General features: G+C 44.0%; 1 protein-coding gene across 5 annotated transcripts in view; it reads left to right on the top strand.

Annotated features, from left to right (window-relative positions):
- The window catches only part of PDE8A (phosphodiesterase 8A), a 161106-nt gene that overhangs the window by 124749 nt on the left and 8667 nt on the right, over positions 1-27690 (top strand). For 4 of the 5 annotated variants that reach the window (XM_033190914.1, XM_033190915.1, XM_033190916.1 and 1 more), the window contains 9 exons: positions 8843-8920; positions 13220-13290; positions 13717-13881; positions 15283-15331; positions 15887-16022; positions 17595-17793; positions 21049-21266; positions 23040-23172; positions 26111-26278. In XM_033190914.1, the coding sequence (XP_033046805.1) occupies positions 8843-8920; positions 13220-13290; positions 13717-13881; positions 15283-15331; positions 15887-16022; positions 17595-17793; positions 21049-21266; positions 23040-23172; positions 26111-26278 (1217 nt within the window). Of the gene's footprint in view, positions 1-8842; positions 8921-13219; positions 13291-13716; positions 13882-15282; positions 15332-15886; positions 16023-17594; positions 17794-21048; positions 21267-23039; positions 23173-26035; positions 26279-27690 lie in introns of those variants that run through there. The other variant, XM_033190918.1, reaches the window with a different exon arrangement.

Here is a 27690-nt window from a genome sequence, read left to right as displayed (position 1 = left end):
CCCCATATTTATTCTTAGAGCTCGTTGAGTTTTTGGAGGAAAAAAATAACAGATCTTTAACTAGCTTGCCTGGTGTAATGGTGGGATTTTCCTCAGCCTGTGGCAACATGTCTCTCCTTGACTCCCCAGGTTGGCTTATGAGTCCAAAGGACTTGAGCACCTGTGAGCATTCTGACAGGTGCCCTGGGGTGGGTCTCTGAACCTGTGAGGGAAAGAACTGGTCAACTGAAATGCATGAACTCATGTGAAGTGTGGTTTTATAACCTCATTTATGCTTTGAGAGGGTTGGGTGATTATCACACAGTCCTTTAACAGGGACGTCTTCATCTGTCCTGACACTTATCACTGCCAGCCTACAGGGAGGTAACTGGGCCCCTCGCACCTGCCTCACCTCTGTGTTTCTTAACCATGCCTTGGACACCGTCTGCTCATCCCCATAGCTTTGTTACTGCAAATGCGTTTCCCTGACTTGGAGTCACCTGTTTCCTTCAAACGTGTCATGGCTTCAGTAAGCCACTTCCTATTCTGGTCCTCACAGATGAAGGGGCTGGGCTGGGATGGTGAAGAGCCACTCCAGCTTCAGGCAGGAGGTGCTCCGTCAAGTGTCTGCGTAGACACTTGGTGTGCCACCCTGCCTTGCCTGAGTAGTGTGCTCTGCTTGCCCAGCTGGTCTGTACGAGCCTCTAAGGAGAAGGCTTCCCTTCATGCTGTCGGTGATATGCTTTCTGCCTTACCAGAACAGTTCGTTCTTTCACTCTAGGAACATTTACTACATATTTTTGTGAGCACTTATTGTGTACAAGATACCTGTGCTAAGTGCTTTAGGTACAGCTTATTTTAATGAAGCCTTAGAATAATTCAAAGAGGTAAGCATTTTTAGGTGAAATTCCCTTTACAGGTAAGGAAACTGAAAGTTTAAATAATCTGCCCAAGGATCTCCATCTAGGAAGTGGCAGAGCTAGCACCTGAATCCAGGAGGGCTAACACTAGGGCCCTGATGAACAGTTTTTACAGGTGCCCCAGGAGCAATCAGAGATTTAGTCTGAAAAGAAGAGAAACACATTGACACAAAGGAACAGAGCACGCGATAAGAAGTGATCCGCAGGAATGAGAGAGGGCAGTGGGTGGTGTCCTAGGCAGGGAGATGTGGATTTGAATAAGAAAAGAAGTGTGAGCGGAAAAGCATTCCAGCAATAAAAACAGGCATAGAAGAGGGAAAGTACAGGGCGTGTTCCAGAAAAAGCAAGTACTAAATTTTGACTGGTATAAAAGGTCAGTGGAGAAAGAGAGGTATTTGGGTCGGTAAGAATCCTGAAATGCTGGGTGGGAAGTTTCCATTTTCATCTGTAGACACTGGGAGTCTCTGAGGATTTGTGAGTCAGGGAGCAGCGTGATGATATCTGAGCTCTGAGAAGCTCTTAGAGCATGTATGTAAGATGACATGCAAGGAGACACCAGAGAGAAAGAATACCAGCACTGCCATGGTCGAGAGGAAAGAAAACAATGGCCAGGGAATAATAAGGTGACGACAGTAGGAAGAGAGAAGAGAGGCCAGATGTGATGATGGTGTGGGACTAGAGAGAGAAAAGCAAGAAAGTCCTTGAAAAGGTGGTTTCTGAGCCTGGAGATTCAAGGAGTAGCAGTAGGGCTGGGGAGGATGAATGTGTAGAGCTCTACTTGTGAGGTCCTGCTGGGCAGTCAGGTGGGTTTGTTTATTCACCCCTTTGTCCATTTATTCTACAGGTTTCTGTTGAGTACCTGCTGAGCACTGGCTTCAGTGTTCTGCAAAGAGGTTAGGACTAGAAATGAAAATGCTTCTGGCCAGCCAAGCATTAGCAAGTAGCACAGATGTGGTTGTGGTGGAAACCAGGGATGGCAAAGGGGAATGGAAACTGAGGTTACAGTGGAAGAGAACAGCAAGAAAAGGAGAGGAGGGGTGAAGTGGATTCCTGGAGACCACCTACCTCCAGAGAAGGAGGAAACAGAAGCAGGAAAGAGGGGTTAGAGAGAGTGGGGGAGTCTGGAGAGTGTTGCTGAAGCTGAAGGCAGGGAGAACGGGAAGCATCAAGACTGGTCAGGGCTGCAGCACACATAGGGAGGGAGGGGGATATGGAGCCAGGGATGGAATGCTTTGCATTCAAGAGCTTGTCTGTGACCTGCAGACGTACAGTTTCTGGAGAATGGCGAGGGCAGAAGCCAGATTGCAGGGGCTGGAGGCGTCAGAGTAGAAGCAGCACGTGTGGGCCAGTTATGGAGAGTCCTACGCTGCAAGTTCACAGGGGGCTTTTACTTGGTTTTAAGCATTTGTTTTTTAACTCTTAAGAATAGCACCATATGGCCGGGCGTGGTGGCTCACACCTGTAATCCCACCACTTTGGGAGGCCGAGGCAGGTGGATCACCTGAGGTCGGGACTTTGAGACCAGCCTGACCAATATGGAGAAACTCCATCTCTACTAAAAATACAAAATTAGCCAGGCGTGGTGGCGCATGCCTCTCATCCCAGCTACTCAGGAGGCTGAGGCAGGAGAATCACTTGAACCCGGGAGGCTGAGGTTATGGTGAGGCGAGATCGAGCCATTGTACTCTAGCCTGGGCAACAAGAGTGAGAAACTCTGTCCCAAAAAAAAAAGAATAGCGCTGTAAAGTAGGTATGACTATTATTTATATTCCTTTATTACAGAGGAAGAAGCTGAGGCTCAGCAAAGTTCAATGAGCCAGGTGTGGTGGCTCACACCTGTAATCCTAGCACTTTGGGAGGCCAAGGCAGGTGGATCACTTGAGCCCAGGAGTTTGAGACCAGCCCGGGAAACATGGTGAAAACCTGTTCCTACCAAACATACAAAAAATTAGCCGGGTGTGGTGACACGCGCCAGTGGTCCCAGCTACAGGGGAGGCTGAGGCACGAGAATTGCTTGAACCTGGGAGGCAGAGGCCACAGTGAGCCGAGATCGCGCCACTGCACTCCAGCGTGGGTGACAGAGCAAGACTGTCTAAAAAAAGAAAAAAGTTCAAAGACAGCCTAGAGCTGGGCAGCCAGGATATGGCAGAGCTGGGACTGAGAGGCAGAGTCAGTGATGCAGTCAGAGGAAATGTTCGGCAGGGGGAGCATCTCCCAAACTGCATTTATATCCAGGCCATTTGGTCATTTTACTTGATCAACGCTGACTTAGGAGTTTTACCCATCCCACCCAGATGAGCCACCTGCCCATTCTACCTCCCCCCTTAGCAGCATAACCAGCTTTATGTCCAAAGGTCTCAACTGGCCATCTTCACTTGAGAAGGCAGGGTGGAGCTATAATAGGCCATGGCCCAGCCAAAGTCCTTGGTTACACACAACAGAAATCAATTCTTAAGCAGAAAGGAGTTGTGTTTTGGTTTTTTTGTTTGTTTGTTTGTTTGTTTTGGAGGAAATAGGGTTGCTTACAGATTGGACAAGAAAGCTCTAGAACTAGTTTTGGAAAAGGAGGCAGGAACCTGGGGAAGCTGAGCAAAATGTCCCCACTGCCCTAGGCATGCCATAGGAGCACTGTGCTTAGGGGGCCCCTGCTGTCACTACTGAACTTTGAGTACCACTGGCCCTGTTGAGGTCTAGTTATAGGGTGTTGCTGTTCTTACCACAGTAGCATAGCTTCTTCACACCTCGCTTCCTTGCCTCACTCACTCAAAAGCAGACTCATTTGGCTGGGCCTGTGTCACCTACTCTATCACTAACTGGGTATGGAGCAATGGAGTCTCTGGCCTTCTCCCTTCCATAGTGAGAGGACTTAGTACTCCCTAGACATGGGAAGTAAGGTTCAGGGTCTGAGCATCCAAAAAAGTAATAAAATCCCCATACATGCTCCCTTTTCCGTGGCCCATGTGTTTTCACATGACACTGTCTCACTGAGGACACCAAATTGGAGTGACCATTGTCCAATCTATTGACTTGTTCTAGGTCAGGCCATGAGCCTGGCTGTAAGCATACAGAAATGAACATGAGTCTCACTGTCCAGTGGCAGGAGAAAATAATTTGAATATGCTGTGGTTTATAGTACCACACTGTAGAAAAGCTGGGGGATGTTTCCCAGCAATAATGATGATGGTTGACCTGGTATCTGGAGAGAAGGAGTGGTCATGCAGAGGACAAGGTGGGAGGAGCAGCACACATAAAGGCATAGAGAGGCGAGGCTGGGGCAGGCCAGTTTGGATTCATCCTGTAGGCAGAGGAAGGCCAAGTGAATCTGTATAAATAGGTAAATGGGGAAGAGTCCGGTCTTAGAAAGATAGTCTTGGAGAAAAGAGATTGAAGACAAAGTAACTCCTGAATCCGGCCACAGGAGCCCAATCAGAGACTGGATTCAGGAGTTACTTAAGTATAATCAGTAGGATTTGGGAACCAGCTTACTGTGTGGGATAAAGAGAAGACTTGAGAATGACACCAAGATATCTAGCTTGGCCACTGGATAACATTAATTAAAATAACAAGTGCAAATAAGATCATAAGAAAGAGCAGGTTTGTACAGGGAGTGGAGGGTAAGTTTAGATTTGAACTTACCACATCTGAAGTGATAAGCCAAAACTTTTGGCCCTGGGCCAACTCTCCTGGCGAGAGAAAGTGAGGCAGGAAGACTGAGTACCAAGAAAGGAGTCCAGCAATAAGAGACATGTGAATAATGACCAGAGGAGCACTGAGGAGCAGGATGAATTCATTCATTCATCATTCATCCAAACTCAGTGCACAACTGCTGTGCACCAGGCAACATCTATGTCTCTGCTCGCAAGATGTGTTTCTAGCTGGGGGTGAGGTAGACAGTAAACAAACAAACGTACAGTATATCAGATGGTGTTAAGTTCTGTGGAGAAGAATGAAGCCAGGGGATTGGGCATTCAGGGGATGAGGAGGTGGTCAGGACAGGCCTTGCCAGTAATGTGACAGGCTCTGGTTCTTGTTCAGGTTGTATGGAATGGAGCCCAGGCCTCATACTTTGCAGGTGTTCTCATGGGCTACCAGGGTTGGGGCCATTGTTAGAGGCCTCATAGATCATTTAAAATACTTGGGAGATTTGGTCTGCACCTGGAGAAAGTGAGCTTTCTTGGGAGGAAGAGGGAGGTAGTTACCAGAGGCCCATGTACAGTCCTGTGGGCTTGGCAGTTTGGAGGTGGCCCTGTTGCAGAGTAAGTGCTCTGCAAATGCTTGTTGATAATGCCTGAGGAAATGCTCTGACAGTCTGCTGTGGTCCTGGCAAAATGACTTTTGGGCAAGTCACATAAGATACTGGGGCCTGGACTTCCTCATATCCAAACTGGAGCTCATACTTCCAGGCTGCAGGGCTAATGTGAGTTGGAGGAAGCTGCTGTTTTTGAGGGGTACTGATTGGTTACCCCCTCTCATCATCCCCACTGTTTTTCCAGGGTTCCCAGGATTTACCCAGCAGGTCAAGGAAATGCTATTAATTTTTCTCTTGAAAGGATGGGCAGAGCTTATGGACCCTGTTTCACAGAACAGGAAGCCAAGAGCAGAGACATGAAGTTGCAGGTGATCCTGAGCCCGTGCCCTGGCTGTGGAGGCCTGTTTAGTGTTCTCTCCACTGGCAGGCCGGGTACCTCAGGATGAGTGTGTGTTTTCTGAGCACCCAGTAAGCAGGAGGCCCTGGGCGCAGCACACCTTCAGGAGCTAGTAGTCTCGTTGGGATGTAAGCCTCACACTTCATCTTCAACTTCTTGGTATTCCCTGAGGAGAGCTTCTGAGAGCTGGGCACTGGGGTGACAGGGTGGAGACACGGTCCATCTCTACCCACTGGGTGGAAATTGCTAGAATCATCTATAACGTGCTACAGGGAGTAGGGGAGCAGTGAGCTTAGCAGGGCTTTTAGGAACAAGAGGATCTTGTATTTACATAAAGTAACTTTGAAACAGTCAAATAGAAATTAAAGCCTGCTTAGTCTCCCTCCATTTTCCCACAGTGCATCCTTCATACACAGGTTGCTACTTGCTCCTCTCCAGCCACACTCCTCCATCTTCACAAGCAGTTTCCTCCTCCTGGAAATGCTGTCCTCCTCCTCCGTATCTTCGTTGCAGCTACAAGACTCCATCCATCTCCTTTCTGCCCCCACTCCCTTGAGAATCTGCCACTTCCCCCTCCAGACTCCTCCTGAACTTTAAAAGTATTACTGTAACTCTTGGTTTACCCACCCTTTTCCCCACTGACCATCTCCTTTTGAGTTCATGGACCATACCTTACTCATTTTCACCTCCCTAATGCCTAGTTTAGGGCAGCACACATAGTGGGTGCCCAGTAAAGGTTTGTTGAGTGGAATAAAAGAGGTAAGAATGAAGGAACAAATAATCGTAAGTTCCCAGCCCAGGCTATGTGGACATTACTCATCATGAAGCTCAGAGGAAGGAGACACACTTCTGGCTCTGTGTGGTTGAGAAGAGGGGCCATTTGAAGGAATGAACACTTGAAGAGGGTGCAGTGTCGTGTCTCAGACAGAAGGAGCCGATGTCAAGGCTGTTCCAGAGACGGAGCAGTTGTGCTGATGCAGCACATTCATGGGAAGCACAGTGCGAGATGAAAAGCAGGCTGCTGTAGGCCAACCTTACCTGTCCTTGAATGCCAGGAAGTCTTTATCTCTGAGACGCTGAAGAATTTTGAGCAGGGGAGCCACAGAATCAGAGTGACTGATTTGTGCACAGCAGGAAGGTGCAGGTTTTTGGTGAAGCAGATGTGTATTGAGCTTCTATACACATATGCTTCTTCTAGCAGATGGTAGGTACAGATGGTAGGTACCTAGGAAAGACAGGAAAAACTGTCCCTGCCCTCAAGTCATTCATGTTAGCAAGGAAGGCAAGACAATAAAGCAGGCTGTTACCCAGCACTGTTGGGGTGGTGTGGAGAGACTTTAAGGAAAGGTTTCCCAAAAGTTATGATACCTGAACTGCATCTTCAAAGAAGGTCAGAGGTAACCAGTCGAAGAAGGTGGCATGGGAGAGGCACATTTCCAAGTCAGTGGTTTGTACCAAATCATAGAGGTTTGAGAGGCAAATTAACAAATCATAAATAGTTCAAGGTGGATAGAGATAGGGGGCATAGACCTCATAGGACTCTGGGTGCCACACTGAGGAGTTTGAATCTTATCCTAAAGACAAGGATGAGCCATTAAAGTGTTTGATTGAGAGATTTGGTTGGATTTTGGTTTTACAACGATCGCCTGGCAGCCTGCAGAGAATAAGTTGAAGAGGGTAAGGTTGTTGTTTTGGAACCAATCTGGGAGGCCATTGTTATAATCCAGAGAGGATGACAAATGTCTGAGCTCGGACAAGGACGGAGCAGGGGATAGACTCGAGGTGTTTAGGAGGTAGAATCCTTAGATTTGGCTGACCCATTGAAGGGGGGGGCGGGTGGAGAAGTGATGGATGACTTCTGTCCACCTTACGGTAGATGCTGTTCAGTGACCTGGGTTAAAGAGCAGATTTGGAAAAAGATAAGGACTTCATGGTGGATAATGAATTCATTTGCAGTGCCTGAGGAGTGTCTAAATAAGGTGGTAAATGGTAAGTTAAGATGTAAGTCTGGAGCTCAGGAGAGAGGCCTGGGGTAAGATGGCAACATAGGAATTAACTAAAACCATAGGAAGGAATGAGATCTCCCAAGGAGGTTTTGTTGACTGAGAAGGACTAAGGATAGAACCTTTGAAAAACCACCTCTGGAAACACCAGGGATACTGAGGAAGACGAAATCATGAAAGAAACTAGAAAGGAGTAGTAAGAAGTAGAAGGAAAACCAGGAGAGTGTGGACTCTGCAAACAGGAGTATCCAGAAAGGGATCAGTTTTGTCTAGTACCACAATCAAGTCAGGTCAGGTAAGGATTGAGTTGTAGCCGTCAGACTTAGCAAAAGGGAGGTCATTGGTGACCTTGACACGTTCACTCTTTAGAGCCCACAGAGAAGAGGATTTAGTTTAATTGGGCGAAGAAGCAAAGAGCAGGTGAAGAGGCTTCTCGATGGTGCAGAGGAAGTGCTAAGGGCCTGCACTCAGATCCTGTCCATGAGCAGGGAGAGAAGTTCCGGGTGAGGAAGCCAAGACAAGGCAGAGAAGCTACTCCATGGCTGTGGGAAGAGCTGAGCTCAGCGCCTACCCTGCTGTGCACTCATCTGCAGAGCAGCTCCCAGTTTCCTTGTCTGTGAAATGGGGATGTATGGTAGCCAGCAGGTGCACAGAGAAGGGGTCAGGAAGGTAAGTCAGAGTTGCCTTGTCAGTGATTGCTGTGGGGGTCAGGATTAGAGAAGAGTCAAAGACAGTCCCCCATTTGAAGCCTAGGAGAGTAGTGTGTCCTTCGTAGAGAAGAGGGGGTGAAAGGGAGGAAGATGAACTATCATTTGAAATATACCTCAAACAGTGTTTACCATACTACCCTAGGAAAGAGAAGAATGTTTTCCCTGGGATATTGTAGTCCTTATTTTGTAGAGAAAATAAAATATTTTTTTTCTTTGGGGCAAGATGAGTGGGGAATCAAAATTTTCCCATCATTTTATTCAATTATATAGAAATACAATAGGAGAAATTCCCCTGAGGTCATTTCTATCAGTTGTCACTTTATGTCCTGGAACTCTGTAATTACATAATCTAGAACTATAAAGCCCTTGTTTATCTGTGCACCTGGTGGGACATTTTGAGAAACTCTACCCCCGTAAAACTGGTTGTTCATAGTCTTCATCTCTGTACTGTGTTTACTTTTGTGGCATTTAAAGCATGTTTAATTCTTAAAGTTGAAAGTTTTTTTTAAATTTTAGATTGGTAACCTTCCTTAATATGTTGTTTAAATCACTTTGAAGAGGTGGTTTATCATTTGTTTCTACAGATAATCAGACAGGCAAACATAAAGACAGAAGAAAAGGCTCACTAGATGTCAAAGCTGTTGCCTCCCGTGCAACTGAAGGTGAGTGACCAAGACAAGAGAAAAAAAATGTGATCAAATCACTGTTGAACACATGGAGCCCTGCTGTGTCTTGCCCAGGCTCATCCTGTCTACCTCCAATTCTCAGAAGACAAGGGAACCCTCTGGAAACTAGTGTTCCATTTTTCCCTCTGTGGACTCCTGCCAATGGGCTCCATTCTGAGCCTTTTAATGGAATCAGAAAATAAAGAAAAGGAAAAGATACATTCCCATATATTCTGTAGTTGCATTTCTAAACTGTAGCGGCAGAAGATGTCAGTTAATCTGCTATAATTGTTTTTGCATGTGGTAATTCTTAAAGATCTATCCCATCGTGGTTTGCATTTTCCCATGGAAACTTTTAGAGAGAGGTGAGCTTGATTTTGGAATTGTGAAAGACCCTTATTCAGCAAATATTATTTAAGTTCTAATTGAAATATACTTTTTAAAAAGAATATGTAGGTGCGTGGCCTGAATGACCTAATTTTTAAAATGTAATCAACATTGCTTATACAGAGTGTAGATGCAGGTATTACTGCTAGCTGTATACATTCTTTGGCCCAAAAATGAAAACAGAAGGATACGGAGCTGTTTGTACTGGTTCAAAAGACAAACTTTTTCCAAGGTGATATCAGCTAAGATTATACAGTAGGGATCAAATGCCACCCTGTCATCCCTCACAGATTTGTTATAAGGCCCAGATGACATGCTTTGTACTCCTTGCACTGGAAAGACCATACAGATTACACCCCTGCTTTGAGGGCAGGATTGGGGTGGTGCCAGTGAGGAAGCAGTATGGGGTTATGGGAAGGACTGTAAACTTTGGTGTCAGAATGACCTCAGTTCAAGTCCCAGCTTCATCTGCTCTGTGTAGCCTTGAGGGTGGACTTCTGTGTTTCCATTGCCTTATCTGTAAAGTGGGGATAATTTGTTGTCTACAGAGGATTGTGTGAGGATTAAATGAGTGTGTGTGGTGCCTGGTAAGTAAGGATAGGGACTCAGTTAGTGTTAGCTGACATCGTCATCTTCATTGTAGCTGTCGTGATTACAGTCCCAGACTCTCTGCAGTCTTAGAGCAGCACAGAGCAGGGCTGAGGTCCCTGCCCAGAACAGTCTTCACTCCACCACATGCTAATGTTTGTTGATCCTTTGAATTGCTTGGTATATTTCTGTGTTTTAGTAAACATTTTTTCCTATAACTTTTTATTTTTATGATTTTTGAGTTATAATTTACATACAATGAAATTCACTTGTTTCATTTCGATGAGTTTTGACAATTCTATGTGCTCATGTAATCACCACCCAAAATAGATATGGAAAAGCCACACACACAAACACATCATTAACCATGCAGAAGCAACCATTGATTGCTAGCACCATAAATTAATTTGGCCTCTCCTTGTGCCTCATAGAATTGGAATCGTACAGTATGGCTTGTTTGTGTCTAGCTTCTTGAACTTTCGTGTTTTCAAGGTTCTTCCATGTTGTTAGGTATGTCATGGTTCCTTCCTTCTTATTGCTCAGTAGTATTCCCTTATAGGAATATACTACAATTTGTGTACATATCTTCTTATATATGGACAGTTGTTTTGTTTCCATTTTGAGGCTGCTAAGAATGAGGCTGCCATGAACATTTTTGTACAGGTCTTCTTTTGTGGATGTATATGCTCATCTTCTCCCTAGAAGTGGGATTGCTAGGCCTTAGAGCAGCTGCAAATGGTGCTCTCCAGTTTTATTCTCCAGTAATAGCTCCAACATATTGCACCATGTTACTCTCCTCACTCATCTGTGAGAGTTCCAGTTGTTCCATGTTTTCCCACACTTGGTAATACCAGAATTTAAAATGTTAGCCATTCCAGTGGTTTTAATTTTAATTTTCCTTATGACTGAAGTTGAGCACCTTTTTATTGGCCATTTGGATAATCCTTTTCTGAAGTGCTGTTCAAGTCTTTTGCCCATTTTTATAATTGGGTTGTGTATCTTTTTCTTGTTGGTTTGTAGGGATTCTGTATATAGTCTAGATATGGGATATCTGTGTATCACAAATATTTTTTTTAGTCTGTGGTTTGCCTTCTCCCCTCTAAATCGTATCTTTTGATTCTTAATCAAAGAGCAGAGGTTCTTAATCTTAAGGAAATTCATTTTATCAGGTTTTATATTATTACTAGTGCTTTTTGTGTCCTATTTAAGAAATCGTTCTTTATCCCAGGATCATGAAAATATTCTCCCTTGTTTCCTTCTAGGAGTTTTATTATTTTATCTTTTGTTTTAGGTCTTTGATCCATTTTAAATTTTTATATCTGGTGAGGGTAGATATCAAGGATGACTGCCCCTGACCCTGGGGAAATCTAACTGGTCTATCACCATATTGAATAAACATCTTTTGTAGTAGCACCATTATTATAAATCAGGTTACTACGAATATGTGATCTGTTCCTGGACTCTATTCTGTCCCACTCTTCTGTTTGTCTATGCTTACACCAATATCACAATCAGCTACTTACATAGTAAGTGTTGATATCTGATACCTGGTAGTAAGTACTTGTTCTTCTTCAGTGTCTTGGCTGTTCTAGGTCCTTTGCATTTCCATGTGACACTTAGAATGAGCTTCTTAGTTTATACACACACCCTCCTGGGATTTGTTTTCAGAGTGCCTTAAATCTGTAGATCAATTCAGGGAAAATTGAAATCTCAATAATACTGAGTCTTTCAAATCATGAACATGCGATATCTCCATTTATTTAGACTGTCTTTGTTTTCTCTCAGCAATGTTTTACATATTCATTGTAGAAGTCATACTAATCTTTAATTAGATTTATTCTTAGGTGTTGATGGTTTCTTATGCTATTGTAATGGTGTTACTTGTTTAAATTTCCAATTGCTTATTGTATATAGTTATAGAAATACAATTGATTTTTGAATATTGACTTTGTATATCCAGGAGCTTGGGCAAACCTACACACTCACTGTAAAAGGAGAGGAGTGCATTTATAGATTCTTCAGGGCTTTCTGTATACACAGTCATGACAATCTTTATACTTTGTTTCTTACCTTATTGCTCTGTTTGATTTTTTTCTAACTCCTTTATTTTTTAATTGACAAGAATTATGTATATTTATCATGTACATGATGTTTTGACCTATCTGTACATTGTGGAATGGCTAAATTAGGCTAATTAACATATTTATTACCTCATACACTTTCATTTTTTTTGTGGTGAGAGAACACAAAATCTACATTTAGCAATTTTCTAGAATACGTTGTTATTAATTGTAGTTACCATGTTGTACAGTAGATCTCTGTTGTTTGTTACAAGCATGTGTCAGTTATTTTTAAATGAAAACAAGTCCTTTTATGACAGTGAGAAAATAGCAGTTTTTATTTTTGTTTTAATGACATTGTTGGATAAAATCCTATAATCACCAAATTTGGCAATCCTATAATCACCAAAATTTTAAGAAGTTTAGTTGGGCCCCCAAATTTAAAACATTTGAGACCCCGTGAATTGGTTAACCTTGGACGGTGTCTCTCCTTGGGCCTCAGTTTCTTCATTGGTAAAATGAGGTTGATACATCAGTCTCTGGGACAGCCCCTGGTCCTGTAATGTCTTTGGAAAGCAGCATTTAGCCTGATGGGATTGTTCGTGGAGATACCCAGAACTGGGTGTTAATGTTTTTCCTGCCTATATTGTCCGGGCTTCTCCTCACCATAAAGGAACCATATCTTGACAGGAACAACAAAACTTAACAAACTTTAGAGCCTAAGAATTGCTGCCTGCCTCATTTAAGATATTTACCTAATCAGTCTAGATTAAACCTAATAGTGGGAAGCACCAGAGGGTACCTTGAAAAATTTAACCAGAAATTTGTGTATTTTAGTTATTGGTGAATTGAATGTATTGCTCCTGCCATATATGAAACAAAGAGCATTGTGTGGCATTGTCTTCCAGAATATTTTTACTCCTAGAGAATGGCAAGCTAAATAATTATAAAGGCTTATTGTCATAGACACAAAAAGAGGCTGTTTGACTTTGGCTTCCTAGATTGTTTCCTCTGTTTTCTCTCTGGCCTGTGACATCAGAGGTTCAGTCCATGGGGGCATATGTGCATCCTAGTGCCTAGAACTGAAAGAAACAGAATTGGTTATGCCAGAACCCTAGGATTGTTAAGATGGGAACGAAGCTCAGTAAACTCAGTTCTATCCTGCCCCTTCATCATGCAGCCGAGCACACTGAGCCCTCTGCTGTCAAGACAGGTGCCCAGAGCTGTGCACACCCTGATTTGTGCATCCCTTTCTCCACAGTTTCCAGCCAGAGACGACACTCTTCCATGGCCCGGATACATTCCATGACGATTGAGGCGCCCATCACCAAGGTGAAGCAGTTTGTGGTCTGTCTCCACTGAGCACACATACTCCTTGTTCTCCCCAAGGATCATTTCCAGTGAGAAGAAACAGTGGCCCGCAGTAATGAGAATGCTCTCATAGCTGTATGGTGCTAGTAGCCTCCTCTGAAGAGAGAGGATGTGTGACGTCGACATTTTAACTAGTCTTAAGTTGGTATTAAGTACTATGGCCAGATTGAGTCCTGTTGGGTTTTGTTTTGTTTTGTTTTTGCTGTTGTATTTTAGAGATGGGCTGTCTCATTTCTGTTGCCCAGGCTAGTCTCAAACTCCAGGGCTCAAGTAATTCTCCCACCTCAGCCTCCTGAGTAGCTGGAATTATAGGCATACACCACTATGCCTGGCCCTCTCATTGTTTTTAAGGTTATGAAACTCAAGTATTTTCTTTCCATAATGTAGGTAATCAATATTATCAATGCTGCCCAGGAAAGTAGTCCCATGCCTGTGACCGAAGCCCTAGACCGTGTGCTGGAAATTCTAAGAACCACAGAGTTATATTCACCACAGTTTGGTGCTAAGGATGATGATCCCCATGCCAATGACCTTGTTGGGGGCTTAATGTCTGTAAGTATATTTGACTAGACTCCTGGCTACAGCCTGTCTGTTCTTGGTGGTTTTCTCAGAGGTTACTCATTTAAACAGATCTCTTTGAAGAGACAGGCAGGGCACTGTAGGGTTCAGTCAAGACCTAAACTCCCCTCCATTGCCTGGGTTCTTCTATTCTCTGGCCAAGCATCCCCCTGCTGCCTGTCTCCTAGGGAGAGCTTAGCTTGGAGCAGAGCAGGGAGGAATGTAATCCTGACAGTCTGCTGAGCCAGTTCTCCAGTGTTGCTTAGGGCTTCTACAGTAATTTATCTAAATAAAGCTTGTTTAGTTGTATTAAAGAGCTTGAAAACTGGGACAATGCAGAACAGAAAGACTGTCTTTCTCCCACCATATGTATTTAAAATGATGCCAGGGGGTGTGACAGTTTGGCCTTCCAAGCATCCCACACACATTTGGATGACTGTAGGAAAGAGGAGTTTGGGAATCTTTCACTAGAAGGGGGCTTTGTGCCATAGACTCTTGAGGGGTCCTGGATGCCTCCTTCAGAATGTCTGGTGTAGAGCTCTCACAAGAGAGGGACAACTTTGTGGAGCACAGATTACTCAATTGCTCTCTGTCAGCTTTTGTCTTGGTCAGAAGCCAAATCCACCTCCTTCCCAATTCATGCTTTCTGAATTCACTGGATTTTATAAAAATAAGGTTCCAGGCAGAAATCGAGAAGGTAGAGTGTTTCCAGTGCTGATAATATCTAACTTTGGTCTTGCCTATTTGAAACAGAGGCTCCTCCAGACTGTAGGTGAGAGATGAAACTGATGAGGGATGGGGTAGATAGTGTTCTGGAAGCGAGTAGATGAGAATAGCCACAGGACTGGAGAAAAGGGGCTGCTAAGAGTCCGGGTTTGGGCCAGGTGGTCTGGAAGCACTGGTGAGGAGCCCAGGAGAGTCACCTGGTGGGAATGAGGTCCCTTAGAAGGTGAGAGAGGAGCTAATGTTCCCAGGAAAACCTTGTGTCCTCAGAGTGAGGAGAGTGGCAGGAAAATGGAAGAGAAGGACTGAGGGCAGAGCAGAGTTGTCCCTAAGAAACCAAATGGTCCTGGAGGGCAAGCGAGAATGCTGGGCGTAAGGACCACCCGCCCCTCAAAAGATGCAAGCTCATCTCCCGGGTGTTGACCCTGCTCCTGAGTTTAGCTTCCAACAGGGCCAGGACCATCCTTCCCAGCATTAGCCTGTTGTGCTCTCCAATAAGTGACCGAGGTCAGTAGTTGATCACAGGGGTGGACCCGCTGGGCCCAGGGCAGCCTTGAGTGGATTGGTGGAGAGGGCTGCCCTGAGCTGTCCTGTGGGGGGACCACCTGGAGTTTCCAGGAAGGAAAGAACAGTTGTGACTTTCTTTTTTCTTGTTTCCTTGATTTTTATCAGGATGGTTTGCGAAGACTATCAGGGAATGAATATGTTCTTTCAACCAAAAGTAAGTTTTTCCTTTTTAATTTTTTAGATCACTGTCTATAATACTGCAGTTTAGCTTAAGTGATGAAAATAATTTTTTTCAGATAAAAGTTTTTAAATTATTTTTCACCTCATTAAGAAGTTTCTTGGTATGTCATAAAGTCTCAGAAACAAAGCAGCTGTCCCTGAGGCAGTACTGTCCTCCCTAAGAAACAGTTAATCCTGGCTGGGAGCAGTGGCTCACACCTGTAATCCCAGCACTTTGGGAAGCCGAGACAGGCAGATCACGAGGTCAGGATTTCGAGACCAGCCTGGCCAACATGGCGAAACCCTGTCTCTACTAAAAATACAAAAAATTAGCCAGGCATGGTGGCAGGTGCCTGTAATCCCAGCTACTCAGGAGGCTGAGGCAGGAGAATCACTTGAACCCGGGAGGCAGAGGTTGCAGTGAGCTGAGACCGCACCACTACACTCCAGCCTGGGCAACAGAGTGAGAGTCTGTCTCAAAAAAAAAAAAAAAAAAAGTTAATCCTTTAAAGCCTATTAATTTTGTTCTCCAAATTACATCACTTTACAGACACTCAAACAGTTTCAAGCAATATAATCACTCCCATCTCCCTTGATGATGTCCCACCACGGATAGCTCGGGCCATGGAAAATGAAGAATACTGGGACTTTGATATTTTTGAACTGGAGGCTGCCACCCACAATAGGTGAGTTCATGCAGACCTCAGCAGAGGGAGAACTAGATTCCCAGGGCCTGTGTGAAGAGGCTACCTGAGGAGTGTGGATTGTGCACAGGTACCTCCCTGGTACCTGGTCAGGGAGGGGCTCTGAGGAAGGAGTAGCAGGGCACCACGTGGCTCTGAGTCACCAGGGCCTGGGGGAAAGTCTGCTGGCCACAGTGATGGCACATTCATGGAAAGCATGCAACTGAGCCAGTGACTTCTCCAAGTAGCCCAGGACTTTTTTCTGTGAAATAAAGGTATTTCTCCTGTAGGTGGTAATATGTTAAGATTGCTGTAAGAGATCTGCTCAGAGCCTAGAACCAAAATTTATTAGAAACACATACACATGTGATAAGAGCTGCCCCTAGCTTTTGGTTGCTATGTTGGTGATAGGCATAGGGACACCCAAAGCCCTAGTCATCCTCATCTGGGTGTGATCACAGCGAGCAGGAGCAGGAATGGGCTTTTATCTTGAGTTTTTTCCCTTGCCGGAGAAGACCTGTTAACCAAAGGTGGCAGTTGGCTGGGCACACGAGAAGGGGAGGTGCGCAGAGCTGATTCCAGCCAGGACTGCCCCCTAGGGTGTCTCGGGAGAGGTGTGCTTGGTTGGGCCATGGGATGGCTTCTCAGGTCTCATCTCAGTTTGGGTGACCTGTCGCCAAGATAACCCCCTGACTTTTTCAGGCTCACCTTGAGTTAACCTTCTGATATGTTCTACTTCCCCATCTCCCAGCACAGCCAAGGAGAGTGGAAAAGAATACTCCCTTGGCACATGAGTCTTTAAGCACCTGGTTTACATCCTAGTGACATTACATCCATGTGAATTGGGCTAAGGCAGGTCAGCTTAAGTCCCGTGATCACCTCTGAATACTGCCTCAACACAGCCAGTTTCTTGGCCTTTAAAGGCAAGGGCCAGATGCTGGGTCAAGGTGATTTCTCAAGTAAGAACCTAACTTGGTGGCCAGTTGGTCACTTCCGGGGAAATGACCTCCAGAACTCGGAATCAGTCTGGAGGCCACACTGTAGCTTTGGGAAATAGATGTGTTAATTCATGACATAATCCCAGCCATTCCATGAGGGTACAAGAGGCAGGATTTGGTCCCGGAGGAAAACCTCCAGAAAGGTGGGTGTTGAGAAAATTCCGTGGCATACGGCAGTGTCTGGCTCATAGGACGTTTTCAGGAAATGTTTTCTTATAGGCAGGGTGTCTGGCCAATGGCATTGGTCCAGCAAGTCCAAAGGAGAGGATAGTGTTCAAGGTGGTACAAGCTTAGCCTGGAAAAAGGATTGTTATGACAAATTCAGTAGTGCAAGCAGGAAGCTGAACCTGGAAGGACAGAACGAGCCAGCTCTCACCTGTGCATCATGGTCCCCTGAGGGCAAGAAGTGGAACCAGACTTTGTTTGCTCCACCAGAGAGAGGCCAGCATAGCCCAAGCAATCTCCACTTTGCTGCCTTGCACTCCCTGAAATTTGGCTTGGAACCTATTCAGGCCTCAAACACTTGGCCTATTTGTTTGCTTTTATTCTAATATTGTGGGGTTTTTTCTCTCTATAGGCCTTTGATTTATCTTGGTCTCAAAATGTTTGCTCGCTTTGGAATCTGTGAATTCTTACACTGCTCTGAGTCAACACTAAGATCGTGGTTACAAATTATCGAAGCCAATTATCATTCTTCCAATCCCTACCACAATTCTACACATTCTGCTGATGTGCTTCATGCCACTGCCTATTTTCTCTCCAAGGAGAGGATAAAGGTGAGTTGTTGTTTACATGCCACGTTTAATGGGCAGGAGCAGTGGGGAGAGTCTAGTGTTCTGCCTCCACTAAGATACATAGCATGACTGCTCACGTGTGCAGCCTGGCACAGGAAGGGCGAGGCCACACTCGGAATCAGTCTGGAGGCCACACTGTAGCTTTGGGAAATAGATGTGTTAATTCATGACATAATCCCAGCCATTCCATGAGGGTACAAGAGGCAGGATTTGGTCCCGGAGGAGAAACCACAGGATAGGGCTATTCTTCTGGGGGTCTCACTCCAAGCCTGTACACTAGTAGAGCCAAGTAGCTGTTGGATATCCCCACTTTAGGGCCTGTATCTGTACATCAAAGTCTGCAGGGCTCTAAGGCCAAGTTCATCATCTCTGCTCCCAGCACTGCTCCCACCCAGGGTTATCTACCTAATCCAGGGTTCCATTATCCAACCAGATACCCAGGTTAGAAATCGAGAGTCATCCTTGGTTCTTTCCACTCCTCAACCCCCGACATCTGGTTGATCATCTGACCTTGCCTCCTGTCACACCTACAGTTCTCAGATTCATCTCTTGCTGCTGTCCCAGTGAGGCCCCCTGCAATGCTTTCCCATCTGGGCAGTTCCAAACTGGAATTCTTGCCTTTCCTGCCTCCTATGGAACGCCCTTACCCTACTGCCAATGTGATCTTTCTGAAACAGCACACCTGACACTGTCATTCCCAGGAGCAGCTTCCCCCTCCCTCAGGATTTACACTTGAACCTCTACAGCTCTCCACATTCACCTCAACAATGAGCTCCTCTCATCATTTCCTCTCTTCTACCTCAGTCACAGGCCACTTTTGGGCCATGCCAAACCACTTTAGTTTCTGAAGCTTCTGCCTTTGACCTGTTGCTCCCTTGGCTGGGGCCTAGATGACTGCAATCATGCAGGGCCAGGGCAAGTGGCTCCTGCCCGCATTTCCTCCCCTGTATCACGGGACTGGCATTTGGCAGAGAGCAAAGTAGAAGATGACATCTGGCACACAGAGGAAGTGAACAAGTGTTCATTCCTCACCTTGAAGGGTATACCTTCTCAGAACTTCCCCTGCTCCCTCTAGTTCTTATTTCTGTTTTTGTTGGTTTGTTTTCCAGAAAAAAATCAAATCAGACTGTAGGTAAAATAGGTGTCCAGAGGAGGGACTGTTTTCTAAATTACGAAAACAAGTAACAACAGAGGGACGTCTATGTCAATATGGCTCAGTATATAAAGAACCCAGTTTTTGCTCTATTGCTTTTAAAGTACTCTATAGACAACGTACAAATATATATTTAGAAAGCTAACTGAAAACAGTTTTTAAGAGCATTTATTGAAATGTCATGGTGGCTCACACCTGTAATCCCAGTACTTTGGGAGACCAGTGTAAATGGATGAGGAATTCGAGACTAGCCTGGCCAACATGGTGAAACACCATCTCTACTAAAAATAGAAAAATTAGCTGGGCGTGGTGGCGCAGGCCTATAATCCCAGCTACTTGGGAGGCTGAGGCGGGAGAATCACTTGAACCCAAGAGGTGGAGATTGCAGTGAGCCAAGATCATGCCACTGCATTGCAGCCTGGGTGACAGAGCAAGACTCTTGTCTCAAAACAACAAAAAAAAAAGAGTATTTATTGAAATGTAATTCACATACCATACTATTTGCCCACTTAAATTATTGAATTTTAATTTAAATCAATTTAAATAAATTTGCAAGGCTGATTTATTAGCTAAACATCTTCAAGAGTCTGTAGGGTATTTCCAAAAATGATCTTATACTGGTATATAATGTGTTGAACTTCTAAACTTCATAAGCTATATTTTCTAACCACAACACAACAAAATAGAATAACTAATGGTTAAATTTAAAATGTCAGCTACAACAAATGAGAAAATATTCTTAATAATTTGGGGATCAACAAAGAAATAAAACCAAAATGACATTAGTTAGAAAACAACAAAAATGAGAAACTTATCTATCAAAACCTATAGAATGAAGTCAGTTATATATTTAAAGGTTTATGTTTTAAATGCCCTAATTACTTTTTTTTTTTTTTTTTTTTTTTTGAGGCGGAGTCTCGCTCTGTCGCCCGGACTGGAGTGCAGTGGCCGGATCTCAGCTCACTGCAAGCTCCGCCTCCCGGGTTTCCGCCATTCTCCTGCCTCAGCCTCCCGAGTAGCTGGGACTACAGGCGCCCGCCACTTCGCCCGGCTAGTTTTTTTGTATTTTTAGTAGAGATGGGGTTTCACCGTGTTAGCCAGGAGGGTCTCGATCTCCTGACCTCGTGATCCGCCCGTCTCGGCCTCCCAAAGTGCTGGGATTACAGGCTTGAGCCACCGCGCCCGGCATGCCCTAATTACTTTAAAAAGGGAAGAAAAAGAACATGGGAAGAACAAAATGATAATCCAGTGTGGCTCTTGGAAATCACCAAGAAAATAGATGAAGTTCTAGCCAAACTAAGTTAAGTTATAAAGACACAAAAATACACAAATTTAAAGCAGAAAATAGTAGAAGTACTGCCCACATATGTACTAAATCAAAGGCTTTAAAATAGTTTTAATGGAATGTTTTAATTAAATTGATGTAAGAAGTATTAAAAAAAGAGACCAATAACATGGAAGTAATTTTAGTAATTTTTAAATTATTATTTAATTTCTTCAAAAGTTGGCTCCTGACCCATATGGACAGGTGAATTCTTTAGCCCTTTAAGGAATTTTTCCATGTTACATAAACCTTTTCAGAGCCTTGAAAAAGATGGAAAACTTCCAGATCATTTTGTCAAATGCACAAAACTCTGACATCAACCTGACAAAGATAGCACTAAAAGGGGGAAGAAAACTAAGGCAATTCCCAGTTAATGTTAAGTGGTGCCTATTTTAAATTTTATTTAAAATTGTTTCTCTCCTTTAGTAGTATTAGTTTATGTTGGTCTAAGTCAATATCTCAGACTAAGGACTTTTTTTGTGATGGGTCTAGAGAAAGACTGGCTGAGGAGGTGACTCCTATCTGTTGAGAACACCTGTATTTTGGTAAGTCCTTAACTTGTGTGAGACTAACAAAACTATGCAGAAATATAACTGTTTCAGGGTGGAGGTAGGAAGACTAGATTTGCTCACGTAGTATGCTTTTCTTAGAAATCTGAAATATTCTTACCTGAAAGTAATAGTGGAGAAAGAAAACTATACAGAAGGCTTCTTTGCCTTCAGTGTCATACCCCCGTTTTTAAAAGCTGTCTTGTTTTCAGGAAACTTTAGATCCAATTGATGAGGTCGCTGCACTCATTGCAGCCACCATTCATGATGTGGATCACCCTGGGAGAACCAACTCCTTCCTGTGTAATGCTGGAAGTGAGCTGGCCATTTTGTACAATGACACTGCTGTGCTGGAGAGCCACCATGCGGCCTTGGCCTTCCAGCTGACCGCTGGAGATGATAAATGCAATATATTTAAAAACATGGAGAGGTAAGAACAATGATTGGGGAGTGTGTTGATCCCTCTCTGTCTTTTTTAAACAGCTATGTTGAAATATAATTCACATCTTATACAGTTCACCCATTTAAAGTGTACAAAGTATACAGTGGGCTGGGCATAGTGGCTCATGCCTATAATCCCAGCACTTTGGGAGGCTGAGACAGGAGAATCACTTGAGCCCAGGAGTTTGAGACCAGCCTGGGCAACATAGGGATACTCTGTCTCTACAAAAGGAAAAAAAATTAACCAGGCTTGGTGGCTGTGTCTGTAGTCCCAGCTACTCGGGAGGCTGAGGTGGGAGGATTGCTTGAGCCCATGAGGCTGAGGCTGCAGTGAGCCATGTTCACACCACTGCACTCCAGCTTGAGCAACAGAGCAAGACCCTGTCTCAAAATAATAACATGTACAGTGGTTTTTAATATATTCATAGTGGTTTTAGTATATTCATAGAGTTGTGCAACTCATAGTATATTCAATTTTAGAATATTACCCCTTTGATAGAACCTCAAATTTATGAGCAGTTCCTTTCCATTCCCCCAACTCTAGTCCTAGACAACTACTGATCTACTTTCTGTCTCTATAGATTTGCCAGTTCTGGACATTTTATGTAAATGGAATCATACACAATGTGTGATCTTTTGTGACTGGCTTCTTTCACTTAGCACAGTGATTTTAAGATTCAGCCGCTTTGTGTCTTGATGTTTCAAGATGAAGTATAATGCCGATATCTTGAGCTCTTAGAGACTCAGAGAAGCAGTCATCTATCTCCCTGAAGCACTCCATGCTGCCCTCCCGTGCTCAGCGTACACATCTCCTTGGCATTGTCTCTGTTTACATGTCACTTCCTTGGGGAAGCCTTCCCTGATCTCTCATGCTAAGTTAAACCATCTAATTATTCAATCCCAGATTTCTTCATAGCACATATCACATTTCTTAATTATTTTTTAATTGTTTGCGTAATGTCTGAATAGATTCTTAAGCTCTGTAAGGTCACAAGGGTCATATGTCACTGTGCCCTCAGTGCCACAGTGTTTGGTAACTTAGTGAATATCAGTTGAAGAAGGAAAAAAATTGTGTCATGAAGAATATTTATTAATTTGGATTTTTAAAGAAGAGGATTCTTGATTTTGTAAAACTCCCTTGTGCCATGTTCTAGGATTTCAGAGGTGGAGTTAAAGTAGTTTCTATTTATATTTGCTTATAGATACATCAGTTATCAATGGAAAACCACATGAGACCCTATTAACTGTCTAGGGAAAGTTTTCTACTCAGCTGCAGAAAAGGGGTTGAATAGAGACTTTATTTCATATTCATTCATACCTCTTCAAGAAATGAATTTTTTAAAGTACTAAAGTAAAAGTAAGGGTTAGAGATAGAGGCATCAAGTACTCCCTATGATTTCTCAAGCTATCAAAAGATCAGTCCTCATATTCTATGGGCACTAAAATTGTTGGGTCTCAAGGTACCTCCATGTGGGGTATATTTTTTCTAACCACAGATCTCTACATTGACAAGATAAACACTGCAACTATAAAGTTTTGCCTATAGCTTTTGGTTTTAACTTCTGTTTGGGTTCTCCTTGCTAACGATCTAGGCACTAACCCGTAACTTCCACATCTTTTTAAAATGTGCCTTATGACTTTCAGCGGCATTAGATTTATAGCTGCAGAGGACACATTATCTGAATAACAGATTGTTTTCAGGAGTACCTGGCTGGTCTGGATCAGTAATCTGTAGCAGCCTCTAATTTGTCATCGAAAACAGGAATGACTATCGGACACTGCGCCAGGGGATTATCGACATGGTCTTAGCCACGGAAATGACAAAGCACTTTGAGCATGTCAACAAATTTGTCAACAGCATCAACAAACCCTTGGCAACGCTAGAAGAAAATGGGGTAAGGGAAACTTACTGCAAAGAGAACCTGTGTTTGGGGCCCTAGTACTGTTGGGTTATGGAGACACATGGGCCATGATATCAGCCACAGAAGGGTTCCCTCAGTGAGTATATTAGGGTTCTCTTAGAGGGACATAACTAATAGGATATATACACACATACACAAAGGGGAGTTTATTAAGTAATAACTTACATGATCACAAGGTCCCACAATAGGCTGTCTTCAAGCTGAGGAGCAAGGAGAGCCAGTCAGAGTCCCAGAACTGAAGAACTTGGAGTCTGATGTTCGAGAGCAGAGAGCATCCAGCATGGGAGAAATGTAGGCTGGGAGGCTAGGCTGGTCTCTCCTTTTCATGTTTTTCTGCCTGCTTTATATTTGCTGGCAGCTGATTAGATGGTGCCCACCCAATTAAGGGTGGGTCTGCCTTCCCCAGCCCACCCACTCAAATGTTAATCTCTTTTGACAACACTCTCACAGACATACCCAGGACCAATACTTTGTATTCTTCAATCCAATCAAGTTGACACTGAGTATTAACCGTCACAGTGGGCTCACTGAATTTAGTTTTTATTGGTTAAAAAATTATTTAAAGTGCAAAAACTTGGCAGGAAAAAAATTAGCACATCCAACGAGACGGGAAAACTCGAAAGGAAGGTCAGATTTTAGATAAGCTAACTTTAGACAGGTAAGCTATTCCCGCACCCTTTCTCACTAATATCCCCCTCCCTTCTTTGCCATTCTGTGATCAGTTGGAGCCCTTGATATCTCTTTCCAGCCACTCCCAGTGGGCACATATCATGGTAGCAGCAGCTATCCTCTCTTGGTCCTCACTTAGAGGAGTGTGTGGATTGAGAAGGACACTGTATTTGTGTCGCAAGGGTGACATTATTGTTGCCCCTGTTTCTACATTTGAGGCATGGAGTCCACAACAATTGCTGGGCAAGGATAACATTAACTCTCTCACCAGTCAGGAGACTCCAGCTGAGGCCCAAACTCCCATCATTTGCTTATCTGTAGAATGGGGATAATAAGTCTCAAGGCATAGTACTGATGAGCATGGTAGGCACTTAAGAACTGGTGACTAGATTATGTCATCAGCAACTTAAAGAGTATGTTCTTCATGAACCTTCTTCCTCTGAGGCCCACATTTACTGAACATGTTGGCAGCAACTCACAGTCTTCTGTACCACCCTCCTCCCCAGCTCCTATCACCATCCTGAGATATTTGCCACACACAGGGATGACTTATCCTCGCAGGCTAGGGTCACGATTCCTTGACTTCTAACTCCATTTTACTTCTGCAACTCATTTGTTTGGCCATAGCCTTTGTCTACCCCCTGGCTTTCTAGCATATTATCCCATGACACTTACTTTGTTTTAACCTGATGTTGAGAACTCTGTTTCCTCACCCTTTCCTGTTCTCTCCGTTTGTCAGCCTGCCTCTGACTTCACTGTCTTTCCAAAGACTTTTAACACAGAGGTGCCTATACCAGCCTCTTTTGTTGGCTCCTGCCCTGTCATTCTGGATAGGGCTGTCACCTGGCCACCACTCCTGGCTGACTTCATGCCACAGAAGGAAACCACACACCTCACAGACTTGGTTTCCTCAGTCTAGTCTGGACAGCCCCTAGACTTAGCTGAGTTCTCTGCTCCACTTAACATTATAGTTCTCATCTCTGTTGTCAGTACGGGGGGTTACTTCTGAGAGACTGAAAATCAATATCCAGTGGGTCAGAGCAGGAGAAAGGAAGATAAAAGAAAATAGTTTCCAGGCTGGCAGTACGAAACTATAGTCACACTGCAGGTATTAATGGATCTGAAGAAAGAAGGGTCAGCACAGAGCTGGTCACAGTAGAAACCTGGAGCGACAAGAGCTACTGAAGTGTCACTGGTGTAGTAGTCATTTTGGCACTCTCCAGGAAGCGTGGGAAGCCTAGAGTCAGGATGCCACCTGCCCGTCTTGATGGCAGATCTGTTCCCTCTGAGCTGGGACCATCAGGCCTTCTTAGGCTACTGCTGTTGCATATTGAAATCATATGACTAACTCCTTTGGAAGGTTGCTTGGTGGGCACGGAATCAGACTGAGGAGACCTGCTTGCCTCTGGTCTTTTTCATTGCTCTCTGCCCCAATACCCTGTAACCTGAATTCTCTTCAGAGAGCCTACAGATAGTGGTTCTATTACATCATAAATTGATCCATATCCAGTGGGGATCCTTGTGATGCAGACAGCACATGGTACTGTGAGTGGAAGGCAGCCTGGGACTAAAGGCAGACCTTAAGTTCTTATCCTGGCTCAGCTGGTTGTTTTGGACAAGTCACTTCACCTCCCTGAGTCTCAGTGTCCTCATTTGTAAAATGTAATCAATAATACTTTTCATGCTTACCATTAGATCTTCTTGTGAGTGCAGATCAACAGAGAATGACTGCTAAGTCATTTATACATCAAAAATGTTAGGTGTGATCTTGGGAATCTGCCCTGTCACAGGACTGGGTTGAGAAGTAGGGAGCCTGTTGGGCTACAAGAGCCCATTTGTTGTGAGGGCAGAGAAATTTATTTTTTTCAGCTCATTCTCTTTTTCAATAAAATAAAAGACTTTGAGTTCTTACCATGGGGGAGAGAGAGAGAGGAAGAGAAAAAAAGGCAGCAGTGAGAAAGATTTAGTGAGAGGAAGAGAAGAAAGAGAAGGAGAACAGCAGATATACCAACCCTTAGTGCTACCCTCCACTTCTAGGTCCTGTTGGAATATCACTGAGCCTTGGTTTTCTCCTGTGTAAAATGAGAGGCCAAGCTCAATGCTCGAATATCCTTGGCACTGTTTCATGAGATCCTTATCCTGACTAGTGCTCTTTTTGTGCTTACAGTGGGACAGACCAGTAAGAGAGGGCTTGGCACCAAGGGACCCATTTTGATTGCTTTGAATTCCACTCATGTTTCAGGAAACTGATAAAAATCAGGAAATGATAAACACTATGCTTAGGACTCCAGAGAACCGGACTCTAATCAAACGAATGCTGATTAAATGTGCTGATGTGTCCAATCCCTGCCGACCCCTGCAGTACTGCATCGAGTGGGCTGCACGCATTTCAGAAGAATATTTTTCGCAGGTGAGATGCTGCCTCTTTTAAGTTTCTAGAGAGAGAGAGAGAGTTAAAACCCATAAATTCATACAAGATAATGGACTTAACACTAGGAAATAGGGTTCTAAACAAAATTCTGTCCTTGTATTGCATGTTTATTGGTAACAATTTTTGTTTCTTCTCTAAGAATATTCTTATTTTCCCTTTATTCTTTTTTTTTTTTTTTTTTTTTTTTTTTTGAGGCGGAGTCTCGCTCTGTCGCCCAGACTGGAGTGCAGTGGCCGGATCTCAGCTCACTGCAAGCTCCACCTCCTGGGTTTACGCCATTCTCCTGCCTCAGCCTCCCGAGTAGCTGGGACTACAGGCGCCCGCCACCTCGCCCAGCTAGCTTTTTTGTATTTTTAGTAGAGACGGGGTTTCACCGTGTTAGCCAGGATGGTCTCGATCTCCTGACCTCGTGATCCGCCCGTCTCGGCCTCCCAAAGTGCTGGGATTACAGGCTTGAGCCACCGCGCCCGGCCATTTTCCCTTTATTCTTGCAGGATATTTTTGTTAGATATAGCATCCTGGGTTGATGATTTTTTTCCTGAAAGTACTTTAAAGGAGTCATCTGGTCTTCATATTCTTTCTGAGTAGAAAAAAATCTCTCTTAGGGCAGGAAAAAAAATATTAGGAAATATACTGGCCAAGATTTTTCCAGATCTGGTGGAGGGCATATGCATACAGATTCAAGAAGCCCAGTGAACCTGAACCACGTCAGATGTGTCATAGTCAAGCAGCTAACAAGGTGAAGATAAATCTTGAAATCACCCAGAGGAAAAGCGATACATTACTTATAAGAAAACAGTGATTCTTAGAACCTCTGACTTCCCATCAAAAACTATGAAGGCCAGAAGACACTGGAACATCTTTAAAGTGCTGTTAGCTTTGGGAGGACAAGGTGGGAAGATCACTTGAGCCCAGGAGTCTTAAGAGCAGCCTGGGCAACATGGTGAGACCTTGTCTCTACAAAAAAATTAAAAGTTAGCTAGGCATAGTGATGCACTCCTGTAGTCCCAAGCTACTTGGGAGGCTGAGGCAGGAGGATCGCTTGAAGCCCAGGAAGTTGAGGCTGCAGCGAGCCATGATCATGTCACTGCACTCCAACCTGGGCAACAAAGTGAGACCCTGTCTCAAAACATACAGCTAACATTATATTTAATGGCCTGAGATACTGAATACATTCTTAAGATTGGAAACAAGGTAAGGGTGCCCATTCTTACCTCTTTTGTTCAGCATTGTATTGGTGGTCCTCATCATTGCAATAGACAAAGGAGAAAGAGGTTTAAAGAAAAAAAAAGTAAGACATACATTTGCTTCTGTTTGCAGGTGACATGATTTTATGTAGAAAATTCTAAGGAATATACAAACAATTATTAGCACTAATAAGTGGATTTGAC

This window comes from Trachypithecus francoisi, unplaced genomic scaffold, assembly GCF_009764315.1.
Source record: "Trachypithecus francoisi isolate TF-2019V2 unplaced genomic scaffold, Tfra_2.0 Lachesis_group3, whole genome shotgun sequence".
In the NCBI taxonomy this organism is placed as follows: Eukaryota; Metazoa; Chordata; class Mammalia; order Primates; family Cercopithecidae; genus Trachypithecus; species Trachypithecus francoisi.
This window is presented reverse-complemented; position numbering and strand designations above follow the sequence as displayed.